Source organism: Lithobates pipiens, unplaced genomic scaffold (genome assembly GCF_037356315.1).
Source record: "Lithobates pipiens isolate NorthernLeopardFrog02 unplaced genomic scaffold, aLitPip1_a1.2 Scaffold_8, whole genome shotgun sequence".
NCBI classification, from domain to species: domain Eukaryota; kingdom Metazoa; phylum Chordata; class Amphibia; order Anura; family Ranidae; genus Lithobates; species Lithobates pipiens.
The window spans coordinates 493,353,998-493,376,563 of record NW_027507903.1 but is presented as its reverse complement, the minus strand read 5'-3'; the positions used below and the strand labels follow the sequence as shown (position 1 = coordinate 493,376,563).

Here is a 22,566-nt window from a genome sequence, read left to right as displayed (position 1 = left end):
CGATCGCATACATGACGTCTGCCCAGAACAAGAGCCGCACCGCCTGGCCGTCATATGACAGCCGGTGGGTGACAAGCAGTTAAACACATTTATGTTTTTGGTTGTAACATGACAAAATGTGGAACATTTGACATGACAGCTGATGACACTGTAGCTGTACAAAACAAGGAACAACAAATCAGTAAATGTGAAAGTTGTATCAAAAATTACATACAAGTAACTTTTTCAATGACAATTAAAAAGGTGTATATGTTACATTTTTTTATAGTTTACCCTAGACAAGTGGTCTCCAAACCTTGGCCCGGGGGTCGGATTTGCCTCAGTTTGCCTTTATCCGGTCCTTGGGACACTATTGTGACCCAATGACATCAACAACGGGGCACCATTTTTCCTACTTACATCAACAATGGGATGCTATTCCTCCCCATAATATCAAATTTAGCGGTTTATTCCCACTGATGACAGGAAAATGTCCACTCCCGCTGGCCACAATCTGCCCCCCCCCCCCCCCCAAAAGCCCGAAGGACAATAAACTGGCCCTTTGTTTAGAAAGTTTGCTGACTCCTGCCCTATACTATGTCATATAACACTTGTGATGATTAATATTTTATGCTCTACTTTCCTATGCTGCATTGTTCAATGTTTTTCTTATCTTATGATAGAGAAAAAGTTTTTTACTCAAAATGTCAAGGTTCATGAGATTAAAATATGACACAGATGGCATTGAACAGAATTTTTTTTTTTTTCAGATTTTGCTTTTTTTGCTTTCCGATTGCCTGAATCAGCCTGGTACAAGATTAGAACTTTCAATGAGAAGGGAGGGATATTTCTTGTGGGATATAAAAGATGCACATTGCAAAACACCTGCCAGCCTTCTGAACAGTGAGGAGATAAACAGAGAAGACATGGACCTTTGCTCAAAATCTGTTGTAATCCTGAACAATGGACATAAAATGCCAGTGATTGGATTTGGCACCTATGCGCCCCAAAAAGTAAGTGATTATGATTACTTTGCTTTCTTTGATCAAAATAACTAGAAGAAAATTATTGATGACCAGTCATAATGACCAAGCGACCAAGAAGGTGAATTCACCCCCCTTAGAAGGATCTACAGCTCTATGATACAAAAAAGGATGCAACAAGGTTGAAACCGATATTTTATTAAAAAGATAACACAAAAGGGGTTATTTACAAAAGGCAAAGCCACGTTGCCCTACAAGTGCAAACTACAAGTGCAAAGTGCACTTGAAATTGCACTTAAAGTGCACTTGGAAGTGCAGTCTCTGTAAATCTGAGGGGTAGATTTAAAATGAGGGGAAGCTCTGCTGATTTATGTGTATGCTAAAATGCTGTTTTTTTATTTTCCTTGCATGTCCCCCTTGGATCTATAGCGACTGCACTTCCAAGTGCACTTTCAGTGCAATTTCAAGTGTACTTTGCACTTATAGTTTTCACTTGCAAAGTGGATTTGCCTTTCGTAAATAACCTCCTAAATCAAGCTATATGGCATTCAGTTGGAGTTTATGTCTTTAACTGGCACCTGAAGCTTCAACACCAAGGGGGTTATTTACTAAAGGCAAATCCACTTTGCACTGCAAGTGCACTTGAAAGCTGGAGATCCGAGGGGGCTATGCAAGGAAAATAAAAAACAGCATTTTAGCTTGAACATGATTGGATGATAAAATCAGCAGAGCTTCCCCTCATTTCAGATCTACCCCTTCGATTTAGAGCGACTGCACTTCCAAGGGCACTTTCAGTGCAAAGTGGATTCACCTTTCGTAAATAACCACCCAAGATCCAACTTTCCAGCAGCAAAATAACAATGTTAACCACTTCAGCTCTCAAACCTGTTTACCCCTATGGACCAGACCATATTTTCACATTCCTCCTATGTGTCTATTCATGAGTCTATAACTTTCCAATTATTTATGATACAGAAATGACACAAATATTTTTTAGGGGGGATGGCTCAAACAGGGCTTTCTTTAAAAAAAATAAAATATATAATTTTTTTTCAAGTTTAGTTACATTTTGAACACACGTACCATTACTGTGGGGAAAACATTACATTTTATTCTGGTGCTTGTTCTAAGTACTGCAACATTAAAATTACATTTTTGGGAAAAAGCATATCAAAGTTATTTACAAAAGAAATACATTTTTATTTAGATTTTTTTGCATATATTTCATATTTCTCATAATGCATCCGTAATTTAATGTTCTTACTGATTTAAAATAAGATAGATATACCCTAAATCACATATTTTTTTCCTTTCAATGGGGGTTATTTACGAAAGGCAAATCCACTTTTCACTACAAGTGCAAAATACAAGTGCAAAGTGCACTTGAAATTGCATTGAAAGTGCACTTGGAAGTCAAGTCACTGTAGATCTGAGGGGGACATGCAAGGAAAATAGGAAAACAGCATTTTAGCTTGCATGTGATTGGATGATAAAATCAGCAGATCTTCCCTTCATTTCAGATCTACCCCTCAGATTTACAGCAACTGCACTTTCAAGTGCACTTGCCTTTCAATAATAACCCCCAATAGGTTTTTATTCAAAAGTTTAACAAAAGTACAGACAGACCAAACCACATATTTTTTAACAGTAAACCCTTAAATATAGCTATATATATATATATATATATATATATATATATATATATATATATGTGCTGTATAATGTTTTTTTTTCCCAACAAATAATTTAAAATAGAAACATGGAACAGGAGATGAAAATGTTAAAAGGAAGTAAATCCTGGTGGGTTTCTCCTCCTTTCTTCCTACCTGCAAAGTCAAGACATAATGTGCTAGTGTACAGTACATTGCATACTAGCACATTATGTGACACTTACCTGCAAACGAAGCCGTATCTTCCCCGCTGTAGGCCGCATACATCGTCGCCCCTCTTTCTTAAGGGACAGCGCACTCTGGGTCTGTGACTGGCTGGAGATGCGTGATGTCACTCCTGGGCATGCGCGTGGGAGCCGCTGGCCACGGCGGACACTCTCCGAGCGGCCACTCCTTCGAAGCGCATGTGCCGATTACATAATCGGAACAGTAAATGTCTCCTGAACGGCGCACAAGTAGGAGAAATTTACACTACCTATAGGTAAGCCTTATACTGGGCTCACCTATAGGTACAACTTCCCCATGGGGATTTACAACCTCTTTTAATAGTGCTTATACAAGTTGATCTAACTGAAATTCTGAAAAGCTGTAGCTCTCTCACTCATAGATACCCCTCTGCCAGGGAACCAAGATAAGATAGCTAGTGTGTTACTTTTGTTATTGATTACACAAAATAATCATTGTAATTGGCTGTCACAGTGATCAATCAATAAGGAAGACTCCTGAATGGTTCCCAGTCCTAGGTTTGAGAGGTCTTCTTTCTACAGATACCAGGTCTCATGGGGCTGTGCATAGGAACCAGCAGGGGAGGTAAGAAACTTCAGGTAGTCTCCGGGACATAAAGAGGAGGGGGTTTTATGGACGTTTGTAACATGCCGATAGTGGGCAACTGGTTAATGATACTGATTCTAAAACCTGTTGGTCTGTCTCACATATATGACTAGAGACTTAGGGGCTCCACAAACTCTGTTGTTTTCACAGGTGGTATTGAAAGGGCCTTGGATTTTACGAAATCACACTGTGATTTAGGGCCATTGTAGATGGGCTTTCGTTTATGTCAGACAGGTTTTGCATTCCCATATAAGTGTATGAAAGGGCAAAACCTACTTGAAGCAGGTCAAATGCAGGTCAGAATGAGGTCTAGTTCAGGTAAAATGCACCTGTCAATAAATTCTGAATGATCTCAGAAGGAAGTCAAATGAATGTCAAACTGATGCCAGAGGTATTCCTGTCAGTCATTCACCATCCATTACCTTCTTTCTAGCCTACTCTCCCTACTCCCTTATAATGTGCATTTATTCCTGTACCTTTTCATACCCGGTTGAAATTGAAGTGATTGACCGGAATTGTTCTATGCCTGGTCCCTTGCGGATCACGGTCTTCTGATAATGAATATTATATTATATATATATATATATATATATATATATATAATCAAATGTCTATTTGTCTATACACAATACAGCATACAGGTCTCCCGTTATTCAGTAGTGTAAAGGAACACACTCAAGCAGAGGATATTCAATTCAAATAGTGTGACCGGCTGCAGGGACCGTTGCTGGTTGTATAGAACCCATAACCTCTAAAGCTCTTGTCAATAAGTCAGTAGTCAGTCTTGGCATATAAACTCACGAGGAGACACATGTAAAGGAAAGACTGGTCCACAAGGGGTTCTTACAATTCCCTTAGGGCCGGTTCACACTGCGGGCGATGCGAGGCGACACGACTTGCCTCGCCGCAATCTGACAAGTCGCCCCCGTTCTGTACAATGGAACCGTTCTGAGAGGAGCGACTCGAGTCGCTCCGACTCAGAAAAAAGGTTCCTGTACTACTTCTGGACGACCTCGGGGCGACTTGCATTGACTTCTATACAGAAGTCATTTGCAAATCGCCGCTGAGGTCGCGGCAGGTCGCGGCGAGGCAAGTCGGTGTCGCCTCGCATCGCCCGCAGTGTGAACCGGCCCTTACTGCAGCTGCTTAGCCATTGTATAGGCATCTTCTTCTTGTCAGGTGCCAGCAGATCAAGTGGGGACAAACTGCAATGGTTCGAGCGTGGCAGGTTCTGTGTATCCAACGGAGTGAGAAGCAAAGAGCCTGATTACTTCTGGTTCAGCGTTCAAGGAGCACAGATATGGTAGCCAGTAGGAGATACTTTCTGGCTAATTCGCAACACTTGTCCTTTGGTGTTCAGGCGCAAGGAATCACCTTGCTGTCAAGGATATGGAATCACTCAGGAACAAGGGGATCAGCCAGCACCTATGGCATCGCTACATCGACGCGTTTCATGCTTTAAACAAGCACTTCATCTGGATGTCGTGTGCATGTAATCACAGTCTTTAAAGAGGGATTCCACCAAAAAAAAAAAATATTAAAAGCCAGCAGCTACAAATACTACAGCTGCTGACTTTTAATAAATGGACACTCACCTGTCCCGGGTTCCAGCGATGCCGGCAGCCGAGGCCGATCGATCGCTCGGCCCTCGGCTGCTGCCGCCACCATTCTAGGTGAGGGAATCAGGAAGTGAAGCGAATCGGCTTCACTTCCCGATTCCCTACTGCGCATGCGCGAGTTGCGCCGCGCAATAGGAAATCTCCGCGCTGTCACTGGGACCCGTGTGTGTCCCAGCAGACAGAGCGGCAGGGCAGGAAATGGCGTAGACTCCCACGGGAGTCTATGCCCGGAAGTGGGTGTAAATACCTGTCTTTGACAGGTATCTCCACCTCCCTCCCCCCTGAAAGGTGTCAATTGTGACACCGGAGGGGGGGGAGGGTTCCGATCAGCGGAGGTTCCACTTTAGGGTGGAATCCCGCTTTAAATGGGGCATCTCAGTCAATCAAAATCTAAAATAGCACATGCATTGTATATCGCCATCTTGTAGTAACAACCAAAACTACAGTTGATTTAAGAAAAATAACAGGTAAGAATCCCAAGTTGGCCGTAGAGACAACATGATTAAGGGGCAATTCAAAAAATTAGATCTAACATGTTAAAAACAATCACCCAATCATCAAAAAATTGATAATACATTTAAACCATCCTGCATACCATTTCCTACATAAAAATCACCTGCTAGAATACCAGAGAAAGAAGGAAGGAGAACTGCTACCAATAATCACAGTCTCCTGGAAGAAATAATAATAAAGCTCATCATGTGGGTAAGATAGCAATTATTCAGAGTACAGGACATGAATATTAGTAGATCATGAATCAATGATTAGTTATATTTAGTACACAACAATGCAGAAAATGTACATACTCTTATGTGTGCTGAGAGCACTGCTGCGACTCCATAAAATAAATTCCTATCTAGGGTTCCAAGAATACCGTACTTTTAGACTTAACTCAGTATTGAGGCCCTTCGGCTGGAGGGTCTGAAGCCTGAAAATCTTGTCTGTTCATATTGACTTCTGACTATTATCATATTCAAGCCCTAGTTAGGGCACAATTTATATCAATTTATATCAGTTTATAGTGGTTTATAATTGCTATTGGATATTGTGGAGGAACATGTCCTACCCATGCGACCTTTGTGCTGCATTGGTGGGATTATTTTTATATATATATTCATGCATTCATCAATAGAGTTAACAACATAAAATATTAGAATACCGTTGTTGATTTTCCCCTTGATTGCAATCCTGGGACTATCTTTGTTCCAACTCTTTTTTTTCTTATATAAACATTCTATTGCAACTCTTTGTTCTACTTGACGATGGTCTATTTCACTTTTGTTTGTTCGTTCTCTATAGCCATATGCTTTTGCTATAATGACAACCTGTGAATGGGCAATTGTTTATATGATATACTTGTTACTGTAAGATCTTTTTCAATAAAAACAATCAAATATAAACTGATATCATCAACACAGGTCAATTTAGGTATAAATTGTACATAGCAGAGTTACCCTTTAAATATTTTTTTTAGAGATAAATCGCAAATTATTGCTTATTGCTCACAATAGAAAAATGTTATGTGTTTTTGTTCAGATTCCTAAGAGCCAGTCAGAGGAAGCCACCAAGTTTGCCATTGAGGTTGGGTATCGCCATATCGATGGCGCCTATATTTATGGAAATGAAGCAGAAGTTGGTCAGGCAATTCGGACAAAAATTGCAGATGGAACCATAAGGAGAGAAGATGTGTTCTATACTGGGAAGGTGAGCATAATATCATATAGGATATATTTATGGGCTGTCCATGCTTGAGTATTATTGTGATGCAATAGGAACAGTGTTGGTGCCATTGTGTGATGGGATGATTGTGTATCCTCTGAGAAGGATCAACAGTAGGGATGAGTTGAATGTACCTGGCTTTGATCTGAGGCTGGTTTGGCAAACATTACTAAAGGTTATAGTGGCTGGGCAGTGCCCTGTGGGATATGCACAAAAGCAACTTTTAAAAAATGTATTTGGTGGGAAGCAGCGGTTTTTATAATGATTAAAGGGCTTCCAAACCAGCTTCAGTATATTTACTGAATGCAGATGACACAGACAGGCTGGAGGACATAACAAAAAAATAGAAGGCGCGTGGCCTAGCACATTATCCTCAGTTAAAGGTTTTTTTTGTACACAGAAATAGGTATTGTACTCACAAGTAGAGACTTGAATAAAAGTACATAATATAATTCCTCCATAGGAATCCAATTGAAACTGTCTTGCAAAGGCATAGGCTGATGTGTTTCAAGGAGTTCATTTTCCTCAGAGCCTACCAGAACAAGTCCAGCAGAAAAAGCCTATGCCTTTGAGAGACAGTTTCAATAGGACTCCTATGCAGGAATGATATGATGTGCTTTTATTCAAGTCTTTACTTGTGAGTACAATATCTATTGCTATGTACAATAAAAATCTTTTATTGAGTATAATGCGCTAGGCCACGCGCCTTCTATTTTCTTTATGTTCCAATGCTTTGGATCTCCCCAGTTTGTGATAGGCAGAGAGGCGTGCATTATCCATTTAGAAGTAACAGTACAGGAAATTTCAATCACATCAAGGCCCGCCGCACAGCACAGGAGATTTATTTGTGTTATTTGTGTACCTGTACCTGTACGTCTTCCAGCCTGTTTTGGGTAAGGGGTTGCTGCGTGTCACTCCTGTGGCTGCTGTGTCCAGTGGACATAGCGGATTACAATTACTGGTAACTGGGTACTGGATATCATGTGATTGCTATGATTGGTGACACTGAACTACTCTGATGACAGGATGTACAAAAAAAATAGAAAAAAAAGGAAAAAAACGTTTATAAAGTGAATAAAAAATTATTTCTTTATTTATTTATTACATACTGTCACCAGTCAGTATCCCTGATCATTGCAACACCAAACATATGATGATGCTGTACTGCACTGGTGACAGTATGTAAAAAGAAAAATTGGGAATAAAAAACACATTTTAGTTAATTTCTTAATTTTTCCAAAAATCGTGACACAAAATTTAAACTTCAAAAATCTTGCCATGCCTCAGACTGTCTTTTTTTCCAAAAACTAATCCTTTGGGGGGGGGGGGGGGGTATTTGTGGTGTCCTGGCATTTTAAGGGCCTCAAGAAATGAGATGTCAGTACATCAGGACTGATCAATTTTCAAATATATAGGGGTTGATTTACTAAAGACAAATAGACTGTGCACTTTGCAAAGTGCAATTGCACTCTGCAAATGCAGTTGCTCCAGAGCTTAGTAAATAAGGTAAAGCTTCAATTTGGAAAGAATACCCAATCATGTGCAAGGAAAATTTTAAAAAATTATTTTTTACTTGCACATGATTGGATAATGGAAGTCAGCAAATCTTCTGCTCATTTACTAAGCTCTGGAGCTACTGCTCTTGCAGAATGCAGCAGCATTTTGCAAAGCTTTTTGCCTTTAGTAAATCAACCCCATACTGTATATAGTTTGTAGACACACTATAACTTTCACACAAACCAATTGATATAAACTTTTTTTTTACCAAAGACATGTAGCAGAATACATTTTGACCTACGTTTATAGAAAAAATTGATTTGATTGGATATGTTTTATAACAGAAAGTGGAAAATACAATTTTTTTTTTCAAAATGTTTGATCTTTTTTTGTTCATATAGCAAAAAAAAAAGCCCAGCGGTGATCAAATACCCAAAAGATAGTATGTCTGCAAAAAAAAATGATATAAACTTGTGTACAGTGTTGCATGACCACAAAATTGCCAGTTAAAGTAGCACAGTGCTGACTAGTAAAAAATGGTCTGGTCATGAAGGGGGTAAAACCTCTGTTGCCACAATTGGCACCTTTCGGGGGGGTGCGGGATATCTGTTTTTGAGAGGTATCCTGTTCCGACTTCCGTAAATCTGCATTGTGGCACATGATGTCAACGTGGGGCTCCCTCCTCCTCCCCCTGTCGCCGGACCAGTAGGAGAGAAGAGCGTGAGCATGCACATGCACAGTAGGGTTTCCAGTTTGAAGCTGTAAGTCTTCACTGCCAGGTTCCCTTACTCGCAATGGCGATGGCAGCACCCGACGGCTGATGGAAACATCAGCTGCGGTGCTGATATCACTGGATTCCAGGACAGGTAAGTGTCCTATTATTAAAAGCAAGCAGCTGCAGTATGTATAGCTGTTGGCTTTTAATTATTATTATTTTTTTTTGACCAACCTCCGCTTTAAGTGGTTAATTTGCTGTTAAATAACAGATCCCAGCTTCTGTTTGTAAGCAAAGTGAGATTTTTAGGTACCGTAGTTTGTTGTCATTCCACGAGTGTGTGCAATTATAAAGCGTGACATGTTTGGTATCTATTTACTCAGTGTAACATCATCTTTCACATTGTACAAAAAAATTGGGCTAATTTTACTGTTTCGTTTTCTAAAAAATGAATGAAAGTGTCCCTTTTCCCAAAAAGTTGCGTTTAAAACACTGCTGCACAAGTACCGTGTGACATAAAATATTGCAACAATCGCCATTTTATTCTCTAGATTCTCTGCTAAAAAAAAAAAATATTATATATATATATATATATATATATATATATATATATATATATATATATATATATATATATAATGTTTGGGGGTTCCGAGTAATTTTCTAGCAAAAAATACGGATTTTAACTTGTAAACACCAAATGTCAAAATTAGGCTTAGTCGTGAAAGGATTAAATAGGGTCTAGTATGAGTTGTAAGGGGGACCCCATGCAAAAAAAACAACAACAAAAAAATAGGTTATGGAGTCTCCTTCTTCAAGTCTGGTAGAACTTAAAGAAAGAACCCATTTAATAATACATTTGAAGTGTAAAATCCCCCCTAAAATCCATACCAGACCATTATTCGAGCATGTAGTCTAGCAGCCCAGAAAAGGGATGGGGAACCGGTGTCTGGCCCCTTCCTTCTGAATCATATCAGGCCACATGCTGTCAACATAGAGGTAGACCTTGCCAGGTGGGAGTCCCCTGGCAAAGCACCTTGTCCTTAGGTTCATAACAAAAAGGGCCTCTTCCCCACAACCTTGGCCCAGTGGTTGTGAAGGTCTATGGGCAGTGGGCTTAGCAGAGTCTGGTATCACCTTTAACAATATGGGGGTCCCTAGATTTAAACCCTCCATGCGAATGAGTAAGGGTTCATGTTCATATTTGGTCAATTACTTTACCCAGGGGACCCTGCCCTTTTGTTGGTCTAGCTAGCTGGTGGGAGTTTAGTGCATTTGACTGGACTAGTTTCATAATGTTGAAGAAATAAGTCAGTGACCCTTATCCAATCACAATGGTGTCATGCAGTGTGTCAAGGATTATAATTGAACTACAGATAAAAAAAAGACATACATTAATACAGTTTTTTTTTTATGACTACATAATTAAATAGATTTTTTTTTTTATTCCAAGGTCAGCATACTTGAGATATCTACAAATATGTCATGCTGCAGCAGCTCAGTTTGGTTTAACCAATGTTAATTTTAAGGTTAAAAGATTTGCTGTTTCAGAGCACCTTAAATTTATTTCTTTATATTATTCCTCAGTAATGCAAACTAAGGGCTTTTCACAGGGGCGGACTGATTGGGTCCTCCAGTCTCCTCTATGGAGCGGCAGGTGCCACTGACATCCGATCCGATCCTATCTGCCATCCGTCTTGAGGATCGGATGGCAGTCGGGTGTAAACAGGTGGTCCATTTACATCCGACTGCCCATAAAGGAGAGCAGGCTGTGTCTGTGCCTGCTCAGTGGGGATCAGTGGAAAGATTCCCTGCTGAGCAGGCAGACTCCAATGGTGTACTCCGCTCCATGTGTAAGGAGCCTAAAACTGAAAGACTCACACAAACCAAATTTTGTTGGTGCCGAGACATACTTTAGTTGTCCGAGGAAGCCTGGCAGGTGATACTGTCTCTCAGACATCTTCAGTTATTTTGTCCAGGGATAAGGTGATCCAGGTAAATGTCTTCATTGCATGAACTACACTCCATCTCTTAAAAATGTGTAAACTACCTTCTACCTCTTGCCTTAATGGTTTATCGAAAAATGCCACTTTTTGTCATATGGTGGGAATGCCCAAATATTTGCAGGTTTTGGTCAGCAATCATAGATTTCATGTGCCCATGACTAAATGTACCCGATATTTGTAATCCCGCTCATAGGCATGTGCAGGAGGTGTGCCAGTTCTGCCTGGGCACACCCTAATCACTCCCTGCAAATTATCACTCTGTGGATGGGAGTTGGGAACTATCTCCCTCTGACCTGTTCTACCATAAGTGTGTGTGTGTGTGTGTCTCTGTGTATATGTATGTATAGATAGATAGATAGATAGATAGATAGATAGATAGATAGATAGATAGATAGATAGATAGATAGATAGATAGATAGATAGATATTCACACACACACACACACTTGTATGTTTGAGCTTTGGGGTGCGCAGCCTAATTCTTTAGACTGTGCACACCTATGATCCCTCCAGATGCTTATCAAGCTAGGACTCCGAACCTCTTATACTAAACTACTGTTACATTTGTTAGTCTTCCATGCTAAAAAAGTCATAACAATTGAAAATCACCAAACCCTCCAACTCCAATACACTGGTCTACACTTATTACCCAAGTACCTAAATTTTACTTACTACCAGCCTCCTGCATTCTCTATACAGCAGATCTCAGGCTGGGAGAAGGAAGGGCAGCACAAGGAGCCAATCTGTTGATAAGAGGAGAGAGCAGTTTGACTGAGTGATGATTTTATCAGTGTGCTGCCTATCTTTTATCATCCTGCCACTGGCTGGGGAAGGAAAATGACAGCCCGGGGTCAGAGGAATTTGATAATTTGATAAAAAAAGTCTCAGTACTTCGGACTCCTTATTTAATAAACAGAGGAGCCCCACTGCATGCCAAATACCATTGTGCTACACATGGTTGGTCATGTGACCTAATTTCTCATTATCAATCACTGGGTCTGCACCAAGGGAAAGTGTCACTGCCCTGTAACTTCCCTACAAACCTTTGCAAGGGATGGATGGGCACAGTAAGTTCATAAAGATGCTGAATGCAAGATACATTCCTCCCAACCACCAATCAATGGGAATGCACTCTAAAAAGGGGGCCCATTTCAAAATGTTATGTTCTAGCCCTTCCTGACTCTACCCCAAAGGAAAAAAATCTAAGGATTTTTTGGCTGAAGTAACAATTTAATCATATTATTTTGTACACATCTTGAGGATAATTATGATTTATATCCTAACAGCTCTGGAGTACCTTTCATACCCCGGAACTTGTCCAGCCTGCTCTAGAGAGGTCACTAAAGCAACTGAACTTGGAGTCCATGGACCTTTTTATTATCCACATGCCTCTGGAGATGAAGGTAAGTGCTGTATAGCTTTATGTGTTGGGAGTACCATTGAATGATAGGATACACTAAATGCATTTAACATCCAATGTATGTTCATTTCATGAAAACAAAATGACCTAGCATGTTTGAGGATGCATGGTTTATGTTTTTAAAAAGCATGTTCAATATTGCTTTTGCACAAAATGTTATTATGCATTTTGTTCTACCTACAATTAGTGATTATCACTATCTTCATTAAAAAGGTTTGTTTTGATAAATGTAACAATCAGTTTGAGCCATCAAAGCTAAAGTGATTGTAAACTGATTGTAAACTGACTTTGATTGACAGCAGCGTGAGCCAATGGTACCGCTGCTTTATCTCAGCCAATCTGGAGGGCTGAGACACTCGTGGAACATCGCTGGACAGAGAATGTATTAAGAAAAAAATCCTTCTGACTTTACAACTCCTTTAAATCTCCAAATATTTAATGTGATTTTAAAGTGTTACTAAACACAGGACCCTGCATTTACTATATCTGGTCTCCCACAGTACACAAAACATGGAAATGCAATTATTTTAGTATAAATAAACTGCTAAATACCTTTTCTCATCAGCAGTAAATAGCAGTCTTGTGACTTCTATCAGTGTCTGGGTAAATCTTGTAGGATGAGTTTTCATTCTCCTCTGACTGTCCAATGAGGCTACAGGACCCCTGTCCCTCTGTATGGACAGTGCTGATAGGAGGGTGTATGTGATCAGCACAGGGCCAAAGAGAAAAAAAACTCTCTAGCAATATACCCCAAACTGAGCATGTGCATAGGGACTCCAAAGGCTCTGTGCTATCAGCAGATGGATCGATGTCAGTGGAAGAAGGAGAGGATCAGAGAAGACAGGATAAAACAGCTTTTTTACACAACATGGATGATTAACCCTTTATGTTCCACGGTGAGTATAAAAAGCATTATTTCCTGCATATTCAGATTGATTTTACTGTTGTGGGTTTAGCAACACTTTACGGTAAGTTTCAATGGTAATAAAATGATCTTATTTATACCACTACATCTGTTTGTATTTGTCCCTGGGTTTTTGTCTCTGTCTAGTTTTTAACTTACTGTATCTGTCTGTGTTTCTGCTCAGTATGTGTTTTATCTCTTGTAGCCAGGTAATGATCCCTTTCCTGTAGATGAAAATGGACAAATAATTTTCCACAATACAGATTTACGAGATACATGGGAGGTACATTTTAGATGACAATGTATATGTATGTAATACTGTGATTGACATAATGGCCAGAATACTGCCCTTCTTTTCCACTTCTCTTTTCTTTCTCTTCCTCTCATCTTCTACTCCTGTTCTGATCCTCATCCCTCTCTTTTTCTCTATATTTCTCTCTTCCCCTATTTTTTTTTATATTTTAGCCTCTATTCCTCTTCCACCTTTCCTATCTCCTTTCCTCCCCTCCCCTCTTTGTTCTCTCTTTACGCTTGCTTTCCTCTTCCCAATCTTTTCTTTTCCTCAAGTTGTGAGCGAGGAAAGTCACCCTGTGCATGGGGGTACCTTTCGTCATGTGCACACTTTCCAATGCCAGGATCAGGTGGGGACCACGTGCATATAGAAGTGAAACATTAAAGTGGTACCACGACTTAGAGAAAAGCTGTACACTGTGTGCAGTAGTTGATTACACAGACTCCTACTGTAAAAATGCAGTCCCGTGTCACTACATACTTTACATGTTGATGCTACATTTAGTAGGGACACTGTTGAGCCGTTGCCCTCTCTGCCAGTCCAGTGTACCTTCCAACCACCTCATTACCAGTGACAGAATAGGGAACCGCCGTGCAACTAGTGTGGACCTCATGCGTGCACTTAATTAACTCCTTCCGCTCTCCCGTAACATGCAGCTAAGCTATGGGTTTCTATAATGTGGGTTCAGTCCAGATACTTCAAGAAACTGGCCGCTGGGGAGGAAGTCAGATCACTGACCCCCTTACTACCAGAGAACCCTCTGCCATGCCAGGTAGCATGCTTCATGACTGATTGCTTTGCACCTTTCACTAGTTCTGGTTACCCATAGCAACTGCATTCCTCCTCCACTTTTCTTTCTGAGTTAACCTTTTTGTAGTGGCTTTGCTAGATATCCCACATGTGCTGTATTGACCCTGTTCTTTCACATGCCAGAAACCATCATTCGCCCCTTTGGAATGACTTCAGCCCAGACCTGAAACAGTTTGATAACTTTACTGCAACTTTTCATGGCAGAACAGATAAATGGCATAACAGTGCAGACCCTGAACTAATTAATGGTGGTGGCTGCCCAAGCATACCTTTGCAGGTACTAATCAACAGCTGGTGATCTTCAATGACTGGTAGTTTCCAGCAGAATACTGGCATCTTGTTCCATGTACTGGTGTGTTCTCTCATTCTCAAGCTCCTGCAGCCACACTGAAGGCCCACTGAACTGGACCTTACCCCTATTTATGTATGACACTGGGTGGAAGGTCCGCCCAAGACAAAACACCTGGGAACTGAGGTACTGAAAATTAACCCTTTCCCCGCCTGGGCGAGCCAACTACCTTGCTAGTGCAGTGCACTGTAGGCAACCTTTCATCTACCCACCCTATTGCTCTCCTTTTCTTTGCTGTCATTTCCCATTGTCTCCTCCCTTTTTCTAGAGCCTTTCCCTTCTTTACTTTTCTTTTCCCCTCCTCTCTCCTCCTGTCCTCTCTTCACCTTCCCTTCCCCCTCTCTTTCGCTTGTTCCTCTCCTTCCCTCCCCTCTTTTCTTTCCTCTCCTCTATTCCTGTCCTTCATTTTTGCTATTCCACCACTCCTTTCTCCACTTTATATTTTCTAGGCTATGGAGAAATGCGTGGATGCAGGTCTAGTGAGATCTATCGGCGTTTCCAATTTTAACCGAAGACAGCTTGAACTGATTCTTAACAAAGCAGGACTCAAGTATAAGCCAGTGTGTAACCAGGTATCATAGATATCTGTCTGTCTTAAATTCAAACATAAAATTTCTTTTAAATCCGCTAAATATATACAAAAGTGCATCAAAACAAAAAGGTATGCAAAGTCTTAGGGTCCTTTCACACGGGGCGGATCAGTTCTGATCCGCCCCGTGGATATCCGTATGCTCAGCGGGGATCACTCCGCCGATCCCCGCTGAGCAGGGAGATGACAGCTCCGTCTCTGCACACTGCGCAGGGACGGACCTGTCACAGCGCCGCTCTCCCCTATGGGAGATCGGATGACGACGGACCGCAGTGCCCGTCATCATCCGATCCGATCCACAGACGGATGGAAAAATAGCTTTTTCCTCCGTTACACTTTTTCGGATCGGAGCGGGTCGGATGTCAGCGGACATGTCACCGCTGACATCCGACGCTCCATAGAGCTCTATGGAGCACCCGTTCAGGTCCGCCTGAAAAACTGACAGGCGGGCCTGAACGGGACGTCAGTGTGAAAGGACCCTTACAGTTAATTTTCTTTAGAAAGTAGCCACAACCAGAGTAGAAAAGCCTGTCCCCTGCGAGCATGCTGCAGAGAAGGATCCTTACTCTCTTTGAAGTGGCCTTTTTGCAAAAGTCTGACACGCCTAGTCAGAGCTAGATGTCTCCAATCAGCAATGCTGGAGACATTTTCTTACTTTTAGGTGTAGTATAGGTGTAGTTTCAGAGTCTGTGCTTACCTTCATAATTCATTATTTTCTATATTTTGTGCAGGGCAATGAATGTGTGGTGATCCTGACCAACCTCCTTTAAGCTGCCCTGTGCCCTGTTCCTTACTGTACATGTTAACTATGGGTTTAGATGTGTGGTAGCATTGACAGACACACGCGCAACCTTCTTAAATAGTAATGGCAGGACGCCATGGAACAGCAAGGCATACCTGCAGTCCAGTCATCCGACTGATACTGTCCTGTCACCAGCTTTAAAAAATGGCAGGTAAAAGAGTAAAAAAAAAATAGTATTTGAAATTCCTACTTGCAGTATTTTCCTCCCCCTAAACAATATTTATTTACTTGCAATGAATTTACTCTGAATTTGCTAGGGAAATTCCACTCCAAAAATTTTAAATTTTTACCACAGCACCTTCCCGGTTGCACATCTAAAGATCAGCACACACATTACACTCCGATTGTTGAATCTCCCTTAGATGTTGTGCAAGGCCTGCCTGTTTGGATACAGATTCATTGGAAAGTTTAGGTATTTCCTCATATTGTATAGCTTTATTAAATCTAAAGGTGATTCTACAAAGATTGCACAGTCAGATTGTAATATATATGGTAAGCTATAGTCCTTTCCTCCTCTAGGAGTGTTTAATTACTGTCTGTGCTGCCCCAGCTCCTCCAACTCTCACTTCACCTGTTTAGTGCTTACAAAATGTGAGTGCCAGTTCTGATTCTGTTGGGGCAGCTTATCCAAGACGGCAGCCCATAGCAGCAGTCCCAAGGCTTTCGGATGTCTACACAGGGAAGGATTTTACAGGTTAATAACATGACTAAAGTACATAAAAGCACATATAACCATACGGGAAGATTGTTCTTGAAATGAATGGTCTGGTGACAGGTTCTCTTTAAATATAATTTCCTAGGAATTCAGGGGTAATAAAAGAATCCCTTTTGACATATTTGTAATACTGAAATTTAAGGCAGAGTGGCCTTTCTAATTCAAATAATCTGGTGTTTCATCAGATAAGGTGACCCTTCAGATTTTGTAATAGAAGTGAGGTTCCGTTGCCGCCATCTTGGTACAGCCCCCACTCATCCACAGTAGGTATACAGTCAAAAGGCAGCAAGCGGACATCTTGTTACACCCACCAGAGTCTTGCATTACACGCTTATTTGTAATGGTAAACTCAGTCTATATAGTGAAATTCAGTATTCTTAAATCTGTCAGACTGTTTTGATGTTGATTTTTCAAAGCAGCTGTGTTCTGTCAGATTAGCAAACCTTTGAGATCAGCAGGCTTGCCGCTACTTTTAAACGTCAACATTTAAACAGTCAGACGGATTTTTAAATACTGTATTACACAATATAAGCTCAGTTTACTGTTAAAAATAAGTGTGAAATGCCAGACTCCAGTGGGTGTAAAAAGATGTCCGCTTGCCACCTTCTCACTGTAGCCTTACTGTGGACGAGTGCACTGTGTAGTATGATGGTGGCAACAGAATGTTACTTCCGTTACAAATTCTGATGGGTCGCCTAACCTGACAAAACACCTGCTTAAAACTCTCCCTGAGAAATGTGTAGAAAATATTTTTTCTGTGTACAACTAAAAATCTATTTTTTCTTTTTGGTTACTGGTGCCCTCTACAGGTGGAATGTCACATCTACCTGAACCAGAGAAAGCTTCTGGAATTCTGCAAATCTCAGGACATTGTTCTGGTTGGGTACAGCGTGCTTGGGTCTAGCAGAGATGAGAGATGGTGAGGCCCATCAATATGGCTGTCCACTAATAAAGCGTTATCTCTTGCTGTAGCAATTTTGTTATATATAAGGATGAAAGGTATGAATAAAATTCCTTTAACCACTTCAGCCCCGGACCAATTAACAGCCTAAAGACCAGAGGTCTTTTTACAATTTCGCACTGCACTGCTTTAACTGGTAATTGCGCGGTCATGCAATGTTGTATCCAAACGAAATTTGCGTCCTTTTCTTCCCACAAATAGAGCTTTCTTTTGATGGCATTTGATTGCCTCTGCGATTTTTACGTTTTGCAATATAAATGGAAAAAGACCGAAAATTTCGAGAAAAAATGATATTTTCTACTTTTTATTATAAGAAAAATCGAATAAATTCAATTTTAGTCATACATTTAGGGCAAAATGTCAATAAGCATATATTTATTGGTTTACGCAAAAGTTATAGCGTCTACAAACTAGAGTACATTTTCTGGAATTTACACAGCTTTTAATTTGTGACTGCCTATCTCATTTCTTGAGGTGCTAAAATGGCAGGGCAGTACAACCCCCCCCCCCCCCCCCCAAATGACCCCATTTTGGAAAGTAGTCACACCACAGGAAATTGCTGAGAGGCATGTTGAGCCCATTGAATATTTTTTTTTTGTCCCAAGTGATTGAATAATGACACAAAAAAAAAAGTTTACAAAAAGTTGTCACTAAATGATATATTGCTCACACATGCCATAGTTATATGTGGAATTGCACCCCAAAATATATTCTGCTGCTTCTCCTGAGTACGGGGATACCACATATGTGGGACTTTTTGGGAGCCTAGCCGCGTACGGCACCCCGAAAACCAATCACTGCCTTCAGGATTTCTAAGGGTGCAAATTTTTGATTTCACTCCTCACTACCTATCACAGTTTCGAAGGCCATAAAATGCCAAAATAGCACAAACCCCCCCTAAATGACCCCATTTTGGAAAGTAGACACCCCAAGCTATTTACTGAGAGGCATGTTGAGTCCATGAAATATTTTATATTTTGCCACAAGTTGCAGGAATTTTACAATTTTTTATTTTTTTTTGCACAAAGTTGTCACTAAATTATATATTGCTCACACATGCTAAGGGCATAAGTGAAATTACACCCCAAAATAAATTCTGCTGCTTCTCCCGAGTACGGGATACCACATGTGGTGGACTTTTTGGGAGTCTAGCCATGTACGGGACCCCGAAAACCAAGCACTGCCTTCCGGATTTAAATATAAAACGCTACAAAAAAAAAACTGTTAGCGATGGCAGGGATCAGGCCTGACTCTGCAAACGCTGCAGTTATGTGTTTAGTGTTTTGTAAGTGACAGTGATCGATCAATACTGCACTTGGGTGGGCTGGGCGGAGGGGCAAAACGCAGGTGCTAGCAGGTATCTGGGCTGATCCTGCTAACAATGCGTTTTTTTGGAACCCTAAACTGCTGGGGACGCTAGTATAGATCTAATCAGATCAGATATTGATCTGTTCAGATTCTATACCACTACGGGAGGTGTATGCTTTGCGCGTGGGTGTTAGCGGTACTGGCACTAACCTAGCGCTGCCTGGGGCGACGCAGACCCTGACCCTAAAACCTAATTGATATCACCTGCCGGGTGATCAGGGGGTTAAACCTTTATTGGGTAATAAATGGTGGGTGCCCTGATGCTATAAAAAGCAAACTAACCAGAGTCACCCGTAACACTTATACGGTGATCACTGGTGAAAGGGTTAACTAGGGGCAATCAGGGGGTTAAAATCTTTATTAGGTAGTGAATGGGGGTCCCTGGCGCTATATAAAAACCTGACGGGGAACCTAAATAACTAACTGGCTAACCAGCGTCACCAGTGGCACTTATAGGGTGATCGCTGGTGAAAGGGTTAATTAGGGGCAATCGGGGAGTTAAAACCATTATTGGGTAGTATATGGGGGTACCTAGCGCTATAAAAACCTGGCGGTGAACCTAAAAAAATAACTAGCTACCTAGCAGCACTAGTGACACTAATGCAGCGATCAGAAAAATGATCGCTTAGTGACACTGGCAAAAGGGGGTGAAAGGGTTAACTAGGGGCAATCAGGGGGTTAAAACCATTATTGGGTAGTATATCGGGTACCTAGCGCTATAAAAACCTGGAGGTGAACCTAAACAAATAACTAGCTACCTAGCGACACCAGTGACACTAATGCAGCGATCAGAAAAACGATCGGTTAGTGACACTGGCAAAAGGGGGTGAAAGGGTTAGCTCTAGGAGCAATCGGGGTTAAACCTTTATTGGGGGTGGTAGGGGGCTACCCTGGACCTAACACTAACTGTTAGTGTAGTGTTGGTGCACACTTACTTTCACTCTTCTCCTTGTAGTCCGGTCAAAAAGACCGCCCCGAGGAGAATGACATCACTTCCTCCCTGCCTGTGTTTACTATACACAGCGGGGGAAGCTTCTCATTCGCCAGGAGCGATCGAGAGGGGATGGCCAGAAGCTAAACGGCCATCCCCTCATCCCGGATCGCTCCTGAAGGACCGCCGCATCCAGCGGGAGGGGGTCCGATCGGACCCCCCACCCGCATGAAGGCAAGCACGTACATGTACGTGCTTGTGCCTGTACATGCCATTCTGATGACGTACATTGGCATGCGGCGGTCCTTAAGTGGTTAAAGTGAAGACAGCACTTCCATATCAGCACAAATGTATCTATTATGCCAAGTGCTCATGCGCATAAACCATCAGTCCAATTATTAAAAGATGTGTTGTGCTTCATCAAAGTGGTTTATTTCCTCCATGTCTCTGAGATGAAACACACCACGCTCAACAAAGGTTATTGACTTCTAAGTTAAAAGTAGACAAATAGCTCTTTTTCATCAATGTGTAATGCAGTCCCTTTAAGCATCAGGAGGATGAACCGCATAGGGAGGTTGATTTACAAAATGCAAATATACAAATATATGCAAGTGCATTTGCTCTAGATTTGAGTGAAGGCTCTGAAATGAGGGGAAGCTTTGAAATGAGGGGAGGCTCTGCTGGTTTCTATCATCCAATCATGTACAAGCAATCATGTTGTTTTTATTTTCCTTGCATGTGATTGAGTATTCTTTGCTAAGTGAAGCTTTGTCTCATTTACTAAGCTCTGGAGCAAGTGCACTTGCAGTACACAGTATATTTTCCTTTAGTAAATTAACCCATATATAGAGGTTGATTTACTAAAGACAAATATGCTGTACACAGCAGGTGCATTTTCTCTAGATCTGTTGGGAAGCTCAGAAATGAGGGGAAGCTCTGTTGATTTCTATCATTCAATCATATGCAAGCAAAAATTCAGTTTTTTTTTTCCTTGCATGTTTCCCTTAGAGCTAGAGCAACTGCACTTGCAATGCACAGGCTATTTACCTTTAGTAAATCAACCCCATAGTGTTGTAATTTTAATTTGACTTCAGTAAAAACAGTATTTACATTACCAAAAAAAGAGCACTAAAGTGAATAAACCATCAATTCAAGTAAAAAAAACACACGTTGTGCCCAATTACAGTGCGTTACTTTTCTCACCGCATCAGTACATCAGGATTGATCAATTTTCAAATATACCATATATACCATAGTTTGTAGACTTGGGTACAGTGTTGCATAACCGAACAATTGCCAGTTAAAGTAGCATAGTGCTGAATAGCAAAAAATGCCCTGGTCATGAAGGGGGTAAAACCTTCTAGAGATCAAGAGGTTAAGAACCAAAATATTTAATTTAGGTGGGCTAACCCCTTATAGGATGTCTTCTTTGTAATGAATAGGCTGTTAATCTATTGGTAGTTGTATATGACCTGCTAACAGGGATGAAGAAATGAGGCTCATGTTATTATAAATATATCTTTTCTTTAGGATTGATCAGAATGCTCCGGTTGTCCTGGCGGATCCGGTTTTAGTGACCATAGCCAAGAAACACAATAAGTCACCAGCTCAGGTGGCTCTAAGGTTCCTTCTTCAGCTTGGAGTTGTTGTCCTGGCAAAAAGCTTTAATCCCACAAGGATCAAAAAAAACTTTCAGGTTAGTTGAGGAAAGTAAGTGTATTTAGTGTAAAAGCTCGGCATGGAGGTTGTCATTTACCATCCCTTTATTTGGTAATAAGTAGGAGAAAAAAAAAAACTGTTTTTGGTGGGAGTAGGAATGCCCCTTTCATTCATGTGAATGTGAGAAAGAATGTCCCTTACATTGGTGTCAGTGAGAGGAAGAATGCGCCTTAGATGGAATTAAAAATGTCCCCTTATAATGCTGCTCAGTGGGAAGAAGAATGTCCCTTACATGGGTGGTTAGTGAGAGAAAGAATGCCCCTTACATTTGTGTGAATGGAAGAATGTCCCTTATATTGGTGATCACTGGTCAGTGGCAGGAAAATGTCCCTCACATTGGTGGTCTGTAGGATGACGAATTACTCTAAAATTGGTGGTCATTGGCAGGAAAAATGTCCTTTACATTGGTCGTCAGTGGGAGGAATGCCCTTTATATTGGTGGCCATTGGGATGAAGATGCCCCTTACATTGGCGTCAATAAGGAAAGAATGTCCCTTATATTGGTGGTCAGTGAGAAGAAGAATGACTCTTGCATTGTTGGAAAGTGGGGTGCAAAAGGCCCAACGCATTGTTGGCCAGTGGACGGATTAATTTCCCATTAAATTGATGGTCACTGGGAGGAAGAATGCCTCTTACAATGGTGTCAGTTTGAGGAATGTCCCTTATGTGGGTGGTTAGTGGCAGGAAG

The 22,566-nt window shown here is 41.1% G+C and overlaps 1 protein-coding gene across 3 annotated transcripts in view; it reads left to right on the top strand.

Annotated features, from left to right (window-relative positions):
- The first annotated feature begins 794 nt into the window (after positions 1–794).
- Positions 795–22,566, top strand: part of LOC143960471 (prostaglandin-E(2) 9-reductase-like) — a 46,667-nt gene continuing 24,895 nt past the window's right edge. For 2 of the 3 annotated variants that reach the window (XM_077469115.1, XM_077469113.1), the window contains exons 1-7: positions 795–992; positions 6,619–6,786; positions 12,305–12,421; positions 13,548–13,625; positions 15,243–15,365; positions 17,709–17,818; positions 21,690–21,855. In XM_077469115.1, the coding sequence (XP_077325241.1) occupies positions 810–992; positions 6,619–6,786; positions 12,305–12,421; positions 13,548–13,625; positions 15,243–15,365; positions 17,709–17,818; positions 21,690–21,855 (945 nt within the window). In that variant the 5' untranslated portion in view covers positions 795–809. The remainder of the gene's footprint in view (positions 993–6,618; positions 6,787–12,304; positions 12,422–13,547; positions 13,626–15,242; positions 15,366–17,708; positions 17,819–21,689; positions 21,856–22,566) is intronic. The other variant, XM_077469114.1, reaches the window with a different exon arrangement.